Genomic DNA, 16321 nt, shown 5'->3' with positions numbered 1-16321 from the left:
TTTTCGGGCTTTTGAAAATTTGGGGGGGGGGGTTTTTTTTGGTTTTTTTTTTTTTTTTGGGTTTTTTTTTTTTTTTTACCCCTTCTCTGTCACGTTGTCACTCATGTAACTTTTTCCTGGCCTGTGCTAGGCAAATTCTGTCTCTTTTATTGCTGTCACAATGTTTGGGAATACATCTGGGAATTCCTTTGGTGTGCTGATGTAAATGTCACAGTGGAAGAGCCAGCTGAAGAGGGAAAGAATTAGAAAATGCAATAAATGAAAGATGTGAAGCATTGTATGTGGGGCTGACTTCATTCTTGCTGTGCTTCCCAGCCCTGTGAGCCCTTGGGCTCCGTTGTAAGGAAGTGCAATTTATGCAAGTCTGAATGCTTCTGCCCGTTGTTCCACACTGCCTGTAAACCCCCAGGTTCCAGGAGCACTGGGATGCCTTAGACCAGCCCAGGGTTTCGCCAGGGGCTCGGGGGTTCTGAAGCTGCTGGCAGAGTTGGTGCTCAGCACCTCCCGGGGCACTCCTGCTCGGGGATGCCCAGCCCAGCCGAGTGCGTTTGTGCGTGTGTGCCTGACCCTGCAGGGGCTGCTCCTGGCGTGAGGGACAGCAGGAGGGGCACGGAGCAGGGCAAAGGCCGCGGAGGAGCCGGGGGTTCTGCACATGCCGGGGTTACTCCGGAGCGGGCTCGGGTGTCCCCTCCCGCATCCAGCCTGCGTCACTCCGCCGCTCCTGAGCCGGAGCGTGGTCATCCCTGCCCGCCAGCCGCCCCGCTGCCCGCGCCACCTCCGGAGCTGCCCGGAGCCCCAGCGGAGCACAGCGGAGCCCGGAGCCCCAGCGGAGCCCGGAGCTGCCCGGAGCCTGGAGCTGCCCGGAGCCCTTGAGGTGCCCGGAGCCGCCCGGAGCCCCAGCGGAGCCCGGAGCAGTCCGGAGCTGCCCGAGCGCTGCCGTGGCCGGCGCTGCCCGCGGGGATGCGGGAGCCGCCCCGCAGCTGCAGCACCGGCACCGGCACCAGCAGACGCTGCCGCCCCCGCGCTCCCCGGCGTGAGCCGAGTTACCTGCCCTCCCCTCTGGATTAGCGCTGTGCACCGCCGAGCTTTCCCGGCTCGTCCCGAGGAGCGGCGCCCGGCTCTGCTTCCAAGGATTGCCTTCCAGTTGTGTTGGCTCTGAAGGCGTGGAGATCAAACTGAGCCTTTCCCGAAGGGAGAATTTCCGTTCCGCTTGCCAATAATGCCTGAGTTACAAATTTAATGGCAGACCTTGAAGTATATAAAAATTTAAGTCCAGAAAAAGGTAAGGATGTTTGAGTTTGGAATTGCCATAGGATGGGCTCGTAGTGTGTCTGGAAATGGTTAGAGAAAAATCAGGTAACTTAACCCTCGGGTTTGGTAAATTGCAGAGTTTATGTGGACGTTGTTGGTATAACAACTGTGTATCTATTCCTGAATGTTTAACGAGAAAACCCGGTGGGTTTGTATCCACTTGAAAGTCAAGTCCATTTCTCCATGAAAACATGTAGCTTGTGTTTGAGATACTGCTCTTTTGATGAGAACAAACTGCACTTCTGTGTTAGCCTAAATTATTACAAATGTGTTTGCCTTGAATAAAAACATTCTTGACCTTTTCATCTGTTGGGAATTTTGCTGTGGCTTTCGGTGGAGAAGAGTTTTGGTTTTTTTTAGTAGCACTTATAAATAGTATAACACATTTGCAAGTGGTATGTAAAATTTGAATGAAAGTACTGGATAAAAGATGTATTTCCAAGAATTGGAGGAGATGGTACAAAAAAGGAAGACATCTTGAATAACTTTCTTCAGTATCTTGTAGTTTATAACATCTAATTTTTTTCAATTTAAGTCAGCGCTGAATGGAAAGTGGCAGTTAGCTTAAGCCTCTAAGTGGATAGAGAGTGAATGCTGTAGAGAGAAGGAGAAATCATGGTAGATTAAAGTTAATTTTTGCATTTTGCTCATCCTTAAGGATGTTGGATTATGTTCTTTTAAAGAAGACACTTAGAAAATACATTTAGCATAATAGCTTTCTTGCCAAAATTGTGTAGCACAGAAGAAATTTTTTGTGACAAGATTATCTGTAATTTAAAATCAAAGAAACTAATCTAAAATAAAGCCATCAAAAGTCATGGATTATACTTCGAAATATCATCTTGCCTGTTATAAAATGTTAGAAAATTTCAGGGCAGTGTTGGCAGTTGATATAAAGGAAAAAAAAAGTATCTGTCATGGTTGATTTTAGTGGATATTTTTTATCTAGTGGAAGTCTCTGGGAATAGGAGTTGTATAAATATAATATATATATATATATAATATACAGCTATTGTATAAAAACCAGAGCCTGTTTTAGGCAAAAATGAGTTATTTGTGGCTGCCAGTGCTGGGGCTGCTGAGCTGTGGTGCCAGAGGCTGCTGTTCCCCTCCAGGTGCTGGGCACCCAGAGCTCTCCGGGGAGCTTTGGGGGCCAGAGGGGGCAGGTGTTAACTCCATCCGCCTCCCGAGGGGCTTTGGGGGCCAGAGGGGGCAGGTGTTACTCCATCTGCCTCCCGAGGGGCTTTGGGGGCCAGAGGGGGCAGGTGTTACTCCATCCGCCTCCCCGCAGCAGCAGGTAATGGATATGGCCCCGCTGAATAATTGACAGCCAGCTCTCCTGGAGGGGCTGGCAGCAGCCCTGCAGGGACAGCACCGGGCTCACCTTCTGCATCTCCCGGCCCTGCACGTGTGGATCAGCACATTCCACAGCACAGAGCCCGCCTGAGGGTGCAGTTCTGCTCCAGGTCACTCTGAGGCCCTTCCCGACCCCGATGTGACAGCCAGGCCACATTCCCGTTCCTCATCCTTGGCTGTGGCAGTGCCATCTCTGTGTGGGGAGGGCAGCCAGGGCTCTAGAGCAGTGAGTGGCTGTCCCTGGGTGTCCTGGGTGTCCCTGCTGTCCCTGGGTGTCCCTGCTGTCCCTGCTGTCCCTGGGTGTCCCTGCTGTCCCTGGGTGTCCCTGCTGTCCCTGCTGTCCCTGGGTGTCCCTGCTGTCCCTGGCACTGGGGTTTGGCCACTCAGAGGTGGGGTTATGGCCAGGCTCCCCTCTGTACCAGGGACAGTGGCAGTGCCCTGCTCAATGTCCTTATTAGTGCTGCTTTGGGACTCCTGTGCCTGCAGCTGTCCAGGCACCTGTCCAGGCACTGAGTGTAGGCTCTGGAATCCTGATGTGTAAGGGAATGAGCCTGGAACAGCAAGCTGGTCTGAGTGGATGTGGAAGGCATCAGCCTCCTGGGAAGAGCTTGGTCATCCACAGCTTTCATTCCAGTAACAGCTTAAATCTGTCTCAGCATTAAATGCACTCACACGAGGTTGGCACATGCACATGGCAGCTTTGGCAGAGGAAAGCCTCCAGGGGGTTTGGTGCATCCTGAGGAGGATGCCCAGTGTCACAGTGGGGCACCACAGTGTCCCTGCATGGCCCTGCTGAGGGTGCTGGAGCTGGATGCTGATGGCTGCAGGGCAGTGTCTCACCAGCTCTGCAGGGCATGTGCCTGGCCCCGTAGGAACCAGGTTATGTGTTTGCTACTGCTTGGTGTTTGTGGCTTTGGTGCTTATGAATGGAATCTACTCGATTCAATAACCCAGCTTAAATCTGTCTCAGCATTAAATGCACTCACACGAGGTTGGCACATGCACATGGCAGCTTTGGCAGAGGAAAGCCTCCAGGGGGTTTGGTGCATCCTGAGGAGGATGCCCAGTGTCACAGTGGGGCACCACAGTGTCCCTGCATGGCCCTGCTGAGGGTGCTGGAGCTGGATGCTGATGGCTGCAGGGCAGTGTCTCACCAGCTCTGCAGGGCATGTGCCTGGCCCCGTAGGAACCAGGTTATGTGTTTGCTACTGCTTGGTGTTTGTGGCTTTGGTGCTTATGAATGGAATCTACTCGATTCAATAAATCCACAGAGCGCTGTCATGGTGTTAGGGGAAAGGTTGTTGTCTTTCCAAAACCCTGGGGCATGGATTACAATTATTGAGGTGCTTTTCTGCAGCCTGAGCTGCCCCGGTGCCACACTGGGGTCAGTGGTGGCACACAGCAGCCTGGGGACACCAGGGCTGTGAGCAGAGTGCTGACAGAAAGCTTCCCAGCCCTGTCCAGCCCTGAGCTCGCTGCAGGGGGGTGTGTGCTGGTTTTCCTCTTTCCTCCAGCAGCTGCTCCTCAGGGAGCACGTGCTGCTCCGTGTCTCCTTGCACGAGTGAAGTGGGAGCTGTGAGGAGCCCAGGCTGGCTTGTCCTGGCAGTGCCAGCCAGCCTGGCTGTAGGGCAGGCAGCTCAGCCTGTGCTGTGGCAGGTTATCAATGCAGCAGAGAACGGGCTCACAGGTGTTCCCACGTTACCCACAGAAACATTGATCAGCCTGGAACTCAGATGCACAGAACAGCATCGTTTTCAGTAATAAAATCACTTTGGTGTTTGAGACTGTCAGTTCATTGTTTGCCCACAGATGACTCACTGTCGGTGACTTGCACCGAGATAATTTAAAATAAAATAGATAAACATGTTTTTTTAGCAAAATTACTATTTCTGAGGAGGGTGAATAAATTAGTTCATATCATCTGTTGCACTGCAGTCTCCATTCATTACTTTTAAAGGTTAATTAACTTCACCTTCCATTCTGTTCTGCTTTTCTCCCTCTCTCTAGTCTCTAGCTGAGCCCCAGGTGTGGCGTTGTTTGGCAGCCTGGAGGGAAGCAGTGCTCCCTGCAGCCTGGTCCTGGGGGCTGGCTCCCTCTTGCAGCTGCTCTGTGCCATCCTCAGGGCACTCACTCCCCTCCAGGCCGTGGTGCTGAGGGGCTGCCACACGTGGCTGTTGGCTGATCAGTGTGCAGACATCAGAACTGGCTTTGCACTGGGGCTGGGACAGCTCATCCTCTGCACGTCTGTGTGGGCACAGGAGCAAGCTCTAGGAAGGGCCTTTTGGTGTTTTTTTTCCTGTTTTTTGTTAAATTGGTGCAGTTAAGTGGGAGGTGTGATACAAAGGGCGGTGTGGTGAGTGAGGAGGTCTGCCCTAGCTCAGTATGTTGTGGTGGGAATTGTATTTGTTGTATCATACAACACAGGGAGGCTGAGAACAAGGTCTGCTTCGCTGGTGTATGATCCTTACTTATGTACTTATTGATTTCTTTAGAGGGCAGGTATGGCATTCTGGCAGAGCAAGAGCTCGTGGTTCTCTGTTCTCCACCTCTGCATGCAGAGGCACAGAGCTGGGGATGGCCTGGTGCTCCGTGCCCTGGTCACACAGGGGAGGGTGCTTGTCCTGAACGCCACCCTGGGTCTGGCACGGTGACACCTCACACCTGTGTGCTCCTCCTCCCCTTGGCAGGGGCAGCGGAAACTCTCCTCCTCCTCCTCCTCCTCCCTTTCTTCCCACCTCCTGCTTTTTCCACTTTCTGGAGTGTCATAATCAACTGCTGTGCCCTCCCCGCTGAGGGATCCTCGAGGAAGAAAGAGGATTAGGATGTGCAAACTTAACTGTGTTTGCTTAATAAATCTGTGCTCCTTGTTCACCCCATTGATGTGACAATGCGCTCTGGCACTTGGCCAGGCTGTGCTTAAGCGATTGTGCTTTTCAGTGTTGACAAAGGATTAATTCCATAGTCCTAATGGAAAACTTACAGTCCTCAGCCACGCTGTGCTGCAGTGGCACCAGGGCTCTCACAATGACAGCTCTGGCGGAGTTGTTTCCGAAGAAAGGATGAAACCTGGGCTAATTGCTTGAAGATAATAAGTGGAACTTTGCTGAGCTGGCAGAAGGGGGGGTCCTTGGGCAGGGGTGGAGAACATGCATTATTCATGGTGTCCAACAGGGCAGCACAGCCCCTGTAACAGAGGCACTGGCCTGGCAGGACATTTCTGCACTGCACAGGGCTCTGTGAAGTCTCGGTGAGGGAACAAAGCTTGTCATTAAGGATCATTCAGGCTCTTTTTTGATTGTACTGTAGTGCCAAGCTTTTGTTTGGATACTTCTGGTTCCTCTCTGATCTCTAAGAGCAAAAGAGGAGAGGCCCTCAGTCTGGGAAGGAGCTCTGGGTTCTCCCATGGCAAGAATAACTAAGGGTTGTCAGGGATCAGCTTGAAAAGGTGAAGAGCAGAGACCTTTCACTTGTAATGTGAAAATAAGATGAGTTATTGGTCATCCTGGAAGCTCTGAGCCCGCAGTCTCAATAGGGGAGGCTGAAAGAGCAGCTGCTGTGAAATACATGTTACTCAGACATGGCTTCTGGGAGCTGCTGCTCCCAAGTTTTTGCATTTGTTTTGGGGTTTTTTGAAAGAAAAAAAGACACCTCCAGACAGTTCCCAGTCTAACAAAGAGCTGAAACATGCTGATAAATTTAAGTTGTGCTCGGGGCTGTTTCTCCATTCTGGATAGTGAATGGTTTTGCTCTTAAGCTTCACCCCTTTTTTGTTTTCATATTATTTTGTGACTTTACAAGCACGAGCTGCTTCCCAGAGTTAGTGACTTCCTTTGATTAGATGCCACTCAGTTGTTTTGAGTAGTCTCAGCCTGTGTTTGGGTATTTGTGTTCATGCTCTGCATCTCCAGGGCTGAGATGGATTGCCTGTGCCCTTTTCAGCCTCTGTCGTCTCTGCTGGTGCTGTGCGGCTTCCTCGAGGGTTTCTTGGAAAATGCAGAAGTGTGGGAGATTGATTGTCCATCTCATGTCCTTGCACTTCCCAGAGATTACCATTAAAGCCACTGTAAGGAGCTTAATGTGAAATTCCGTGAGGCTGGAAGAGCTGCAGGGAAGCAAATTAAACTCTGGCATGAAATAGGAGCTGTGGCTGTTTAACCACAGCCCCATCCTGCCTGGGGCCCTGCAGTGCCCCAGACCTGCATCTGCCCTCCGTGCCCCGGGCTCTTGGGCTGTTATGTAACACCCCAACCATCAGCACCCTGGTGGCATTCTGTGGGATTTGGATAAAATGTGCTCTCAGGGCTGCACCTGGGCAGAAAATGGTCTTTAATGGCATTACTGGGAGGGCTCAGGGTGGGAGGTTGGTGCAGGACAGGGCTGGGGAGAGTGCAGGCAGTGAGAGCAGGGTGGGGTTCTGGGGTGTGCTTTGGGGCTGGGTTCAGAGCGTTTTCACTGCTGGGAGGGGACAGTGCAGCTGTGTGCTGGTCTCAGTGCAGGTTTTTGGGAAGGACCTTTCAGCTCATGCAGCCCAGCACCACCACAGTGTTCAGCACTAACTGGGTCCTCAAGAGCCACATCCACTCATTTTTCACATGCTCCAGGGACACTGACCCCAGCACTGCCCAGGGCAGCTGTGCAGGGCTTCACAACCCTTCACAAAACAAACCCCAAAACACTGAATGCAGGGGAGAAGAGCTGCTGCTGCAGTTAGAAATTAACTCCTGCGTTTTATGGGTACCTTTTATCTCTTCAAGCTTAATGTTGGCTTAATGCAGTTGATGCCTATCATTTAGAAACCCAGTTTATATCCTCTTTCATAATTATACTTCTCAGTGTTTGATAATGCTCTTTATACCTTATTTAATCTTTTTGTTTTGTCTAATGCCTGTAACAGTAAGTCCATAAAAGCAAGATGAGGCCAGACCTTTTGTCATTTGGTTGCACTTTGAAATATTAATTTCTTAACATACAGGAAAATAATGTTTGTGGACAGCAATAAGAAATTTGTTTTGATCTTTGACTTTAAAATTATCTGTCTCACAACAGGGGTATAACCTTTTGTGGTATGGTCTTGGCAGTAGAGTTGTGCTGCTAATGCAAAGGTAACAGTGTTTTCTTGAACAACTAAACCCCAAAATATAGCAGAAAACATAGCCAGGGTAGTTATTTAACCTCAGAGAACATGTTTTGGAATTCCCAGCTCCTGGGATGCAGGAGTGGCTGTGGCTCTGAGTCATGGAGGCTCTGTGGGGATCCTGGGGCTGCTGCTGAGCCATCCCTGGTTATCATGGAAAACCCCAGTGCACGGGGAGGGACTGGGGATGGAGGGTGGCACAGGGACAGACAGTGGCACGGGGACAGAGAGTGGACCTGGAGGATGGAGGGTGGCACGGGGACATGGAGGGTGGCACAGGGACAGAGGGTGGCACAGGGACAGAGGATGGCACAGGCTGGTTTGGGGATTAACATCTGGAGCAGCCACAGAGGTTTGTGTTAGGAGTGATTCTCGTGGCTGAACTAAATTGAAAACTGCTATTTGGATTCAGGTCTGTATTGCTTTAAAGGGTTATTTTGGGAGGAAGAAAAGTAGACTGGTCTTTCATTATTAAATCCCATTAAACTTCAGGGTGTCTGTTGGGATGATTTTAGACTGTCAAGTTTGCATAACTCTGCAAACAGAAGTGAATGTAGTTTTCAGGGGTTTTAAATTTTAAATTAAAGCTTCAAATATCATAGAATCAGGCAGTGGTTTGGGTTGCAAGGGACCTTAAAGACTGCCAAGTTCCAACCCCCTGCCATGGGCACGGATACCTTCCTTACACATTGCATAAGCATATTTTTTTATTTAAACTTCCAGATTAATTTTCTTTGACCTTGTAGCATAAACTACATTGTGTTCTAGTTTAACTTAATTCATTTTCAGGCTTTGAGCAAAAAATGCACAGCTAGTCCTTGTGTTAGAAGAATATCTTTTAATGGGGATCATGTCTCGCTTCCTCAAATTTTAAATTACGTCTGCATTGAGGAGCTGCTTCATTTACTCTGTATTCCTGGTTTATCTACAGGATTAGATGTTTTTCTGGAACCAGCTTCCCTATTCCTTAGTGAAATCCTTCCTGAACTGCTCTTCTGGAGCTTTATTCTGCCCTGCTGCTCAATACCTTCCCTGATTCAGATGCTAATGTGTGGTGTCTGGCAAGGGACCGGCATTAGCATACTGAGAATGGATTTGAAAAAGACCTTTTTTATTTGCGTGCTTATATTTTATAAATAGCCTGAAGGGGAGGATGGGGTGTTTTGTAAATGGTTTGCAGAGCTGAGATCCAGTGGGCTCTGATTGCTGTGGCATTTCCAGTACCCTTACCCCAGCCCCTTCGTGAACGTGGAGCCTTTGTTATTAACACCTACACAGCAGGAATGATGCCATGAACTCTCTTACACGTTTACTATTCTTTAAATGTTTGAATTCTCATGGTACTTCCTTGGAATTGGGAAATGCAAGCAGCAAAGATGGTGCTCCCTGGGGCACTGCACCTACTGCAGGGGGGGTTTGGGAGGTGGAGGCTGAGATATTGGGCAGGAACTGGGTTTCTTCCACTTTGTGACAGAAAGGGTTTTAAAATCTATTCCCTGTAACTGAAGTGTGCCTGAAGCATGAATGTGACTGCACCCATAACAATTCCAAACGTGATGCAGAAATGTTTAAGCAATTGAAATGGTGAAGAAGGGACTGGATTTCCTTTTGTGGTTTTTGTTTTCCCCCAGTTGTGCTGGCTGCAGTTACCTGACTGTGGCTCATTCTCTGCTTTTCTTGCATTGAATAAATGTGGTCTTCTCCCTTCTGCCTTTTGCTGGCTGTCCCCAATGGCATCTTAGTGAAACCGGGCTGGGATTTTTTCTCTGAAAACGGAGCTGGTGCTAATAGAGAGACTTATGTGAGAATTAGTTCTTTTTGTAAGACTTTCACCAGTCACTGCTAGCCTTAGGTGCAAAGAAGCAGATTTTCTGTGTTGAGAAGCTTGTTGCTAAACCTCTTACTGAGCTAAAGCCCTGCTGGAAGTGATCTCTCTATTGGTGAAATCAAGAGTGCTTGTGGTGTGTGTGCCAGGCTGATGGAGCAGGGCAGGTTTGGTACCCACACTCACAGGGAGAACCTCATTGCTGTGCTGGGAGAAGTCGTGTTTGTCTTGGTAGGAATCCAAGGCAAAACTGATCTAAACTCGGTTCCACAGGGAAAGGCTGGGTCTGCCAAGAAAAGGCACTCCTGTGTGGATGTACACAGGGAGTTTTAGAGACTCTTTTTGCTTCAGTTCGTCTTTCTTCTCTCACGTTTTGAGTTTTCCATCCCTTGTGGTGTAAATGTTTGTCTTCCTGGTACTTTGTGCATCTTTGGATAGATCCAAGTTAATGCTGCCCCAGCCAACATGTGGATATGGTCTGACATCTCCTTCTGGCTTCATTTATGTCACATTTGTGGTTTACCCTAAAGCCCTTCTAAACTCACCTTCATTCAGAGTGTGCTGATCCAGGGGGTGCCATTATTTATGGACATAATGAAGGACACATTTATTGCACTCACGTGAGGCTTTCAGATGAGTTTGGTTCTGTTCAGCTCAGCCTCAGTCCCCTCCTTCCTCCAAGAAAGAGAACTCAGGAAAAAGACTCCTTCTGATGGGGAGTGGGGTTATTATTCCATGTGGGGTTTGCCTTGCCAGCTCCTGGTGAGCGAGGGAGCCAGGGGAGGTTACTCCAGTGCCAAGGGCTGTTCAGCCCTGGTTTGCCCAATGTTCAGCTGCTGCTCTGACTGCCTGTGAGTGTGTCAGGGCTGTTGGGAGAATAAATAAATCCCAGCTCTGGCAGAGCAGTGGGAGTGTGGGTTAGTCTTTGCTGTGACACTGAGGAGCACTGGAGAGAGAAGTGCTGGAGAGAGGAAGGGTGATAAGAAATAAAGACAGACCCAGAGAGTTTATTTGGGAGCCAGCCAGAGTGTAAACAAATCACCCAGGGAGATGAATTTGGAGTGATACCAAGTGAGGAGAGGCTGTGAATGGATAAAACCAGAAGGTAATTTAAGAGCATGGATATATACTGAGATCAAGAGGAAATGTTATCTTGATCCTTGTGTTTGGAAGGCTGCAGGAGGGAGGATGTGAGATGAAATGGAAGAAATGGGTTTATTTTAGTCAAAACACAGAGGAGGAAAAAAGCCTTATCATTCGGATGGGATGGGTGGATAAAAGGAAATTATCCCAGTGTGTGTTGGAAGGTCGGTGGCAGCATGGAGAGGGGGTGAATGTGTCTGTGCCATTCTGTGAGCAGCTCTGCCAGTATCACAGCAAGAGGGACAAACTCCAGGGCTACTGAGCCCAAAGGACTGCGGGGTTTGAATGAGGATCTCACCAGTCCAAGTACATGGAGTGCTGGGGTTTGAAATTACAGCACTGTGTGCAGTAATAGAAAAAATGTAAATAAGATGAGCATGAAACAACTATAAAATGTTTTCCTTCAACACTGATGAGAGTTTTCTTTGCCTCCTTGGTTGTGAGGGTGTTCAGACAGATGAGCTGTTCCATTTTCCTGTGTGGAGAAGGTGGCAGTGAAGAAGGAACAGTCTCCTAGCACTGCCCACTTTCTGTCATTGTTGGTTCAGGTCAGAACTGGCGTGTGCCTGGCAGATGTTGGGCACCCCGTTAGTCATGTCATTCGTGGATGGGGTGGCTGTTCAGCTGAATTTATTCTGCTCTGCCTCGCAGTTGAACGATGCATGAGTGTGATGCAGTCTGGGACGCAGATGGTGAAGCTGAAGAGTGGAACCAAGGGGCTGGTCCGGCTCTTCTACCTGGACGAGCACAGGACCTGCATCCGATGGAGGCCCTCCCGGAAGAGCGAAAAGGCAAAAAGTAAACCCCTCACATTTCTTCTAATTTCTGGGGCTGTTCAGTATTAGAATGTGACTTACAGAGCTACACAGGGGCTCGTGGGCTGATGGGAGACACTTGGTGTCTGTGTCCTGTAGCCTCAGCCCCGCGATGTTGCGGGCAGTGCTCGGAGCCTCCGGGGCAGCCGGCACGTGGCACAGCCATGGCAGGGAAACCTTCAGTCCAACGGGGCTTTGGGATGTGAAGCTGTAACATTAATAAAGTTTAATGCCTCTGAGCCTGAATAACTCTGAACTGGGAGCAGCAGGAAGAGGCTGGCTGGCTGTCCCAGCGTGGCCTTTGGTTTCCCTTTCCCCCAGTTGTCATCGACTCCATTTACAAAGTCAGCGAGGGCCGGCAGTCGGAGATCTTCCACCGCCACGCCGAGGGCAGCTTCGACCCCAGCTGCTGCTTCACCATTTACCATGGCAGCCACCTGGAGAGCCTGGACCTGATCACGTCCAACCCCGAGGAGGCTCGCACCTGGATCACGGGGCTCAAGTACCTGCTGGCCGGGATCAGCGACGAGGACTCGCTCGCCAAGCGCCAGAGAACGCACGACCAGTATCCTTTGAGGGCCAGCCCTTCCTCCTGGCTCATATTCCTGCCTCGGTGTCCAGTCACTGCAGCACAGCGTGGCCTTTCTCCTCCTATTCAGTGACCAGAACCCTTCCACTGACTGCAAGGGAAACCTGAGCAGTGGGTTTGACATGGACACTTAGGTGTGTGATAAACCATGGGCTGTGCCTTGGGGACTGGATCAGACTGCTCGGGAGTCAGGGGATAGGCTTGCATTTTGTTAATGAATTCCTTTTTGAAGGGGAGAAGCAGCTATAACTATTTCTAGTTTCTAGTTATCTCAATATCTCAGTAACTCCTGGCCATCTCTGTTGCTTTTGTGTAAGTCAGATGCCTGTGTCCTTTCCAGCCTCCATTGTTTGTCAGGAGCACAAATCCTTAAAGCTCCTTAAATGTTTGTTGTAGCCCTGTAGCCAAAGTGAACCTCATGTTCTCTGAATATTTTCTTCATGTGCCTTTTTTTTCCCAGTAGTTTTTTTTTTCACAACAGTGATGACTAAAATGTTATACACAAAGAACACTCTTCCCCCAAAAACCAAACCCCAAGGCCATCTTAATTAAAACTGTAACCTGTCTGTTCTTCTGCCTCATAGAAATCTCCAGTGATACTCCTGGAGAATATACATATTTCAGGTATTTTTAATTTACATCTCCCGTGTTTGATTCTGATTCACAGCAGGCACAGGTCCATTGGGGTTGTATTGCATGCTCTGTTGCACCTGTCCTCAGCTTGCTATATTTAACCATGGCTTTTCTGAGCTGCTCCTGTCTCTGCACCTTCTCTCCTGGTGGAACATCACTGCAAGTCCTGTTTGTTTTATCCAGCGTGGCAGCTGGGAGGCTGCACACAGAATGGCCCTGTCCCACTCCCAGCTACTGCAGGAACTTAGCAGGAGGTGCTGAGGGATATTTGTGCAAGGAGGGGCTGAAAGGTGCTGTTGGGAAGTGAAGTTCAGGTAGAAGGAAGGGACAGGTGGAAGAAGATCCCAGAGTAAGCCCAGCCATGTTTGAAAACTTTGGAGCAGGTTATCAGAGCATCAGAAATGGGAGTGCAGAGGGGCTGGAGCTGTGAACTGAGCTGTGAATAATTGCCACAACCCAGTTCTGGTTTTAAGCACTGGGCTGAGCTGTAGTGAGGGCAGGGACATAAAGGTTCTTTCCTGAGCTGCCCTGTGCATGGGGAGATGGCGTGTGTGCCTGTCCTTGACACGCTGGCAGCTGGGTGAAGCAGACCTTCGAGGAGGCTGACAAGAACGGGGACGGGCTGCTGAACATCGAGGAGATCCACCAGCTGATGCACAAGCTGAACGTCAGCCTGCCCCGCAGGAAGGTCCGGCAGATGTTCCAGGTGTGTGCTGGGCACCGGGGACACTCACACCCACTGCTGGCACACCCAGAGCAGGCTGTGCACCCTGGGCACCAGGCGACACTCACACCCACTGCTGGCACACCCAGAGCAGGCTGTGCACCCTGGGCACCAGGGGACACTCACACCCACTGCTGGCACAGCCAGAGCAGGCTCACCCTGGGCACCAGGGGACACTCACACCCACTGCTGGCACACCCAGAGCAGGCTCACCCTGGGCACCAGGGGACACTCACACCCACTGCTGGCACACCCAGAGCAGGCTGTGCACCCTGGGCACCAGGGGACACTCACACCCACTGCTGGCACACCCAGAGCAGGCTGTGCACCCTGGGCACCAGGGGACACTCACCCGACAGGCTTTCACAGCCAGAGCAGGCTCACCCTGGGCACCAGGGGACACTCACACCCACTGCTGGCACACCCAGAGCAGCCTCTGCAGCTGCCAGAACAAAAACCCAGCACCTGACAGGCTTTTTCAAAGCCTTACCTTTTTGTAGGCAAAGAGGCATCAGAGTTGTTTAAAGGACATGAAGCACACTGAAAAGTTACCAATGTTACTCTTTCTGCTGCATTGTTGGTTTCACCACTGTGAACTGAACTGTTCAATGCTGGTATTGATGGACAATGAAGTTACTCTTTGCTACTAAAATATTTTTTTATGTCCTTTATGGAAAATTATTTAATAAAAACTGACTTTATGCAAGTAATTAGGTTTTCTTTAATAACTTCCTTATATTTAGCCATTCAGATTTGATTGGTTTAGAATAAATTTTTTACTTCTGTTGTCTGAAAACAGCTCCCATTTTCAACCAGTCATTGTGTTTACTGCAGGAAAGGAAAGATAAGCCAAGGACATAATGGAGAGCAAAAAGAGTCATCTTCACTTTTCTAAAGCAGTACCAGCTCAAAGCTGGTTTGCTGTAAAACATGGGAAAGTTGAAGAATCTTCTATGGCATAAAATCCCCATTAGAGATACATCTTTGGAGTCTGGAGTTACTGCCAAAGACCTGGGAACTGGTGGGGTGGTGTTGCAGAGATTAATTTGGGTTTTACTCATTCCCACAGATTATAAATACCATTTAAGGTATGTAATAGATCTAAAATGATTAAAAACCCCATTCAACACCATTTAGCTGAGAATTCCTTTCCTCTCAGCTGACTTGCAGTGGTAGGAGTTCACAGCTCCTTTCTGCATGGAGACCCACACAGTGCCTGCCAGCCGTTCTCCAGAAGATGTTCTTTGTTTTGAAAATCCACAGCAATCCTCTTAGGCAGATGTTCACAGGAAAAAGCTTGTATTAGTGTGTGCTAAGTACTGATTTCTTCTCTGCCTACCTCTGAGGAGAAAGAGCAGATCGAGCCTGGAGATGCTGGGTGTGTGTTTTGGGGTGGTCTCAGTGCAGAGCTGTCCCTCTGCAGAGTGCTGCTGGGGTGAGAGTGCTGCACATTAAATCATGTGCATTTAACACCCTGAGACTGTCCTGAATGCCTTAAGACTATTGTTGGGGAAGCCTTGGGTGATATTCTTATGCCTCTTGCTGTGTTTTAATCCAGGATAACTGCAGGGCATACAGGAGGGCAGGAGATCAGAATAAAGCCCAGGGTGAGCCTCTTTCTTGGGGAAATAAACATGAAATTAAAGAAGGAAATTAGAGTTTTAGAGGGAATCTGTGGCTTTAGTTTAGTAGCTGTTTTCACCAAAAACCTCAGAGATGATGATATAATTTTGCAGTTATTTTAGCCTATTAGGATTTGTGTCTGAACGGTCTTGCAGACTAGAATTTATTACATTTCTGTTGGTGTACACAAATCCTGCTCTGTTTTATTCCCTGATTTCTCCTGTGCTGAGCATGTTTATCTAAATGTCATTACCTCTTAGGAGGCAGACACAGATGAGAACCAAGGAACCCTGAACTTTGAAGAATTCTCAGTGTTTTACAAGATGATGTCCTTGCGTCGAGACCTCTACCTGCTGCTCCTGAGCTACAGTGACAAGAAGGACCATCTCACTGCTGAGGAGCTGGCCCAGTTCCTGAGGGTGGAGCAGAAGGTAGGCCAATATCTGCACCCATGGCTATGGCCATGCACTTATGTTCAAGGGTAGGGAAGGATTTTATGGAAAATAATAACTTGGGGCAGAGGACAAAGCACACACGTGACAGAAGAGAGTTCTGAAGGTTTTTTGAAATGCTTCTAGAAAGAGTTTGAGCTGCTTTGGATGGTTTTTGAAGTGCCCAGGATGGTGGTGTGAGAGGGTGCTCAGGGACGTGGAGCAGGAGGAGGAACACGTGGCAGAGGTGCCTTTGGGGGGTCATTATGGACCTGCTGATGCAGCAGAAACCTGGAGCTGTCTGTCAGTCTGGCATTCTGCATCCTCTCAGCGCTCTGTGAGCCCTCCTGAGAGCACTGCGTGGGCAGAGCTGGCTGGGGAACTGCTCTGCTCAGCACTGCCATCCATAAAGAGTGAAACCTGCAGGTGAACCTCTGGGCTGGGCAGGTGGAGACACCTTGCACCCCTGTGCCCCTTCCCAGTGCCCAGCACTGGGAGGTCAGGGAGATTCCCCCAAATGTGCCCAGTGCCACCACGCCCTGGGGCAGGGCAGCATTGCCCCAAAAGCTGATCGTGCTCCCAGCCAGGAGGCAGCTCCCCAGTGCCCTCACCCAAACAGCATTTTGCTTTTGCTGTTGTCTGGATGCTTGGAAATCTGTGGACAGTCTGTTCTGCTCCATCTGCTCCTCATTTGGCAAGATATGAAATGTTCTGCAGCCTGAGGACAGAACAAAAGA

The 16321-nt window shown here is 49.6% G+C and overlaps 1 protein-coding gene across 7 annotated transcripts in view; it reads left to right on the top strand.

The window, feature by feature from the left end:
* Positions 1-16321, top strand: part of PLCH1 (phospholipase C eta 1) — a 55069-nt gene that overhangs the window by 17536 nt on the left and 21212 nt on the right. For all 7 annotated transcript variants that reach the window (XM_039713903.1, XM_039713900.1, XM_039713902.1 and 4 more), the window contains 4 exons: positions 11421-11567; positions 11906-12149; positions 13383-13512; positions 15414-15584. In XM_039713903.1, coding sequence (XP_039569837.1) covers positions 11421-11567; positions 11906-12149; positions 13383-13512; positions 15414-15584 — 692 coding nt within the window. The remainder of the gene's footprint in view (positions 1-11420; positions 11568-11905; positions 12150-13382; positions 13513-15413; positions 15585-16321) is intronic.

Source organism: Passer montanus, unplaced genomic scaffold, assembly GCF_014805655.1.
Source record: "Passer montanus isolate IOZ18808 unplaced genomic scaffold, ASM1480565v1 scaffold29, whole genome shotgun sequence".
In the NCBI taxonomy this organism is placed as follows: domain Eukaryota; kingdom Metazoa; phylum Chordata; class Aves; order Passeriformes; family Passeridae; genus Passer; species Passer montanus.
Note: the sequence above shows the minus strand (reverse complement) of the source record. Positions and strands in the feature narration are given on the sequence as shown.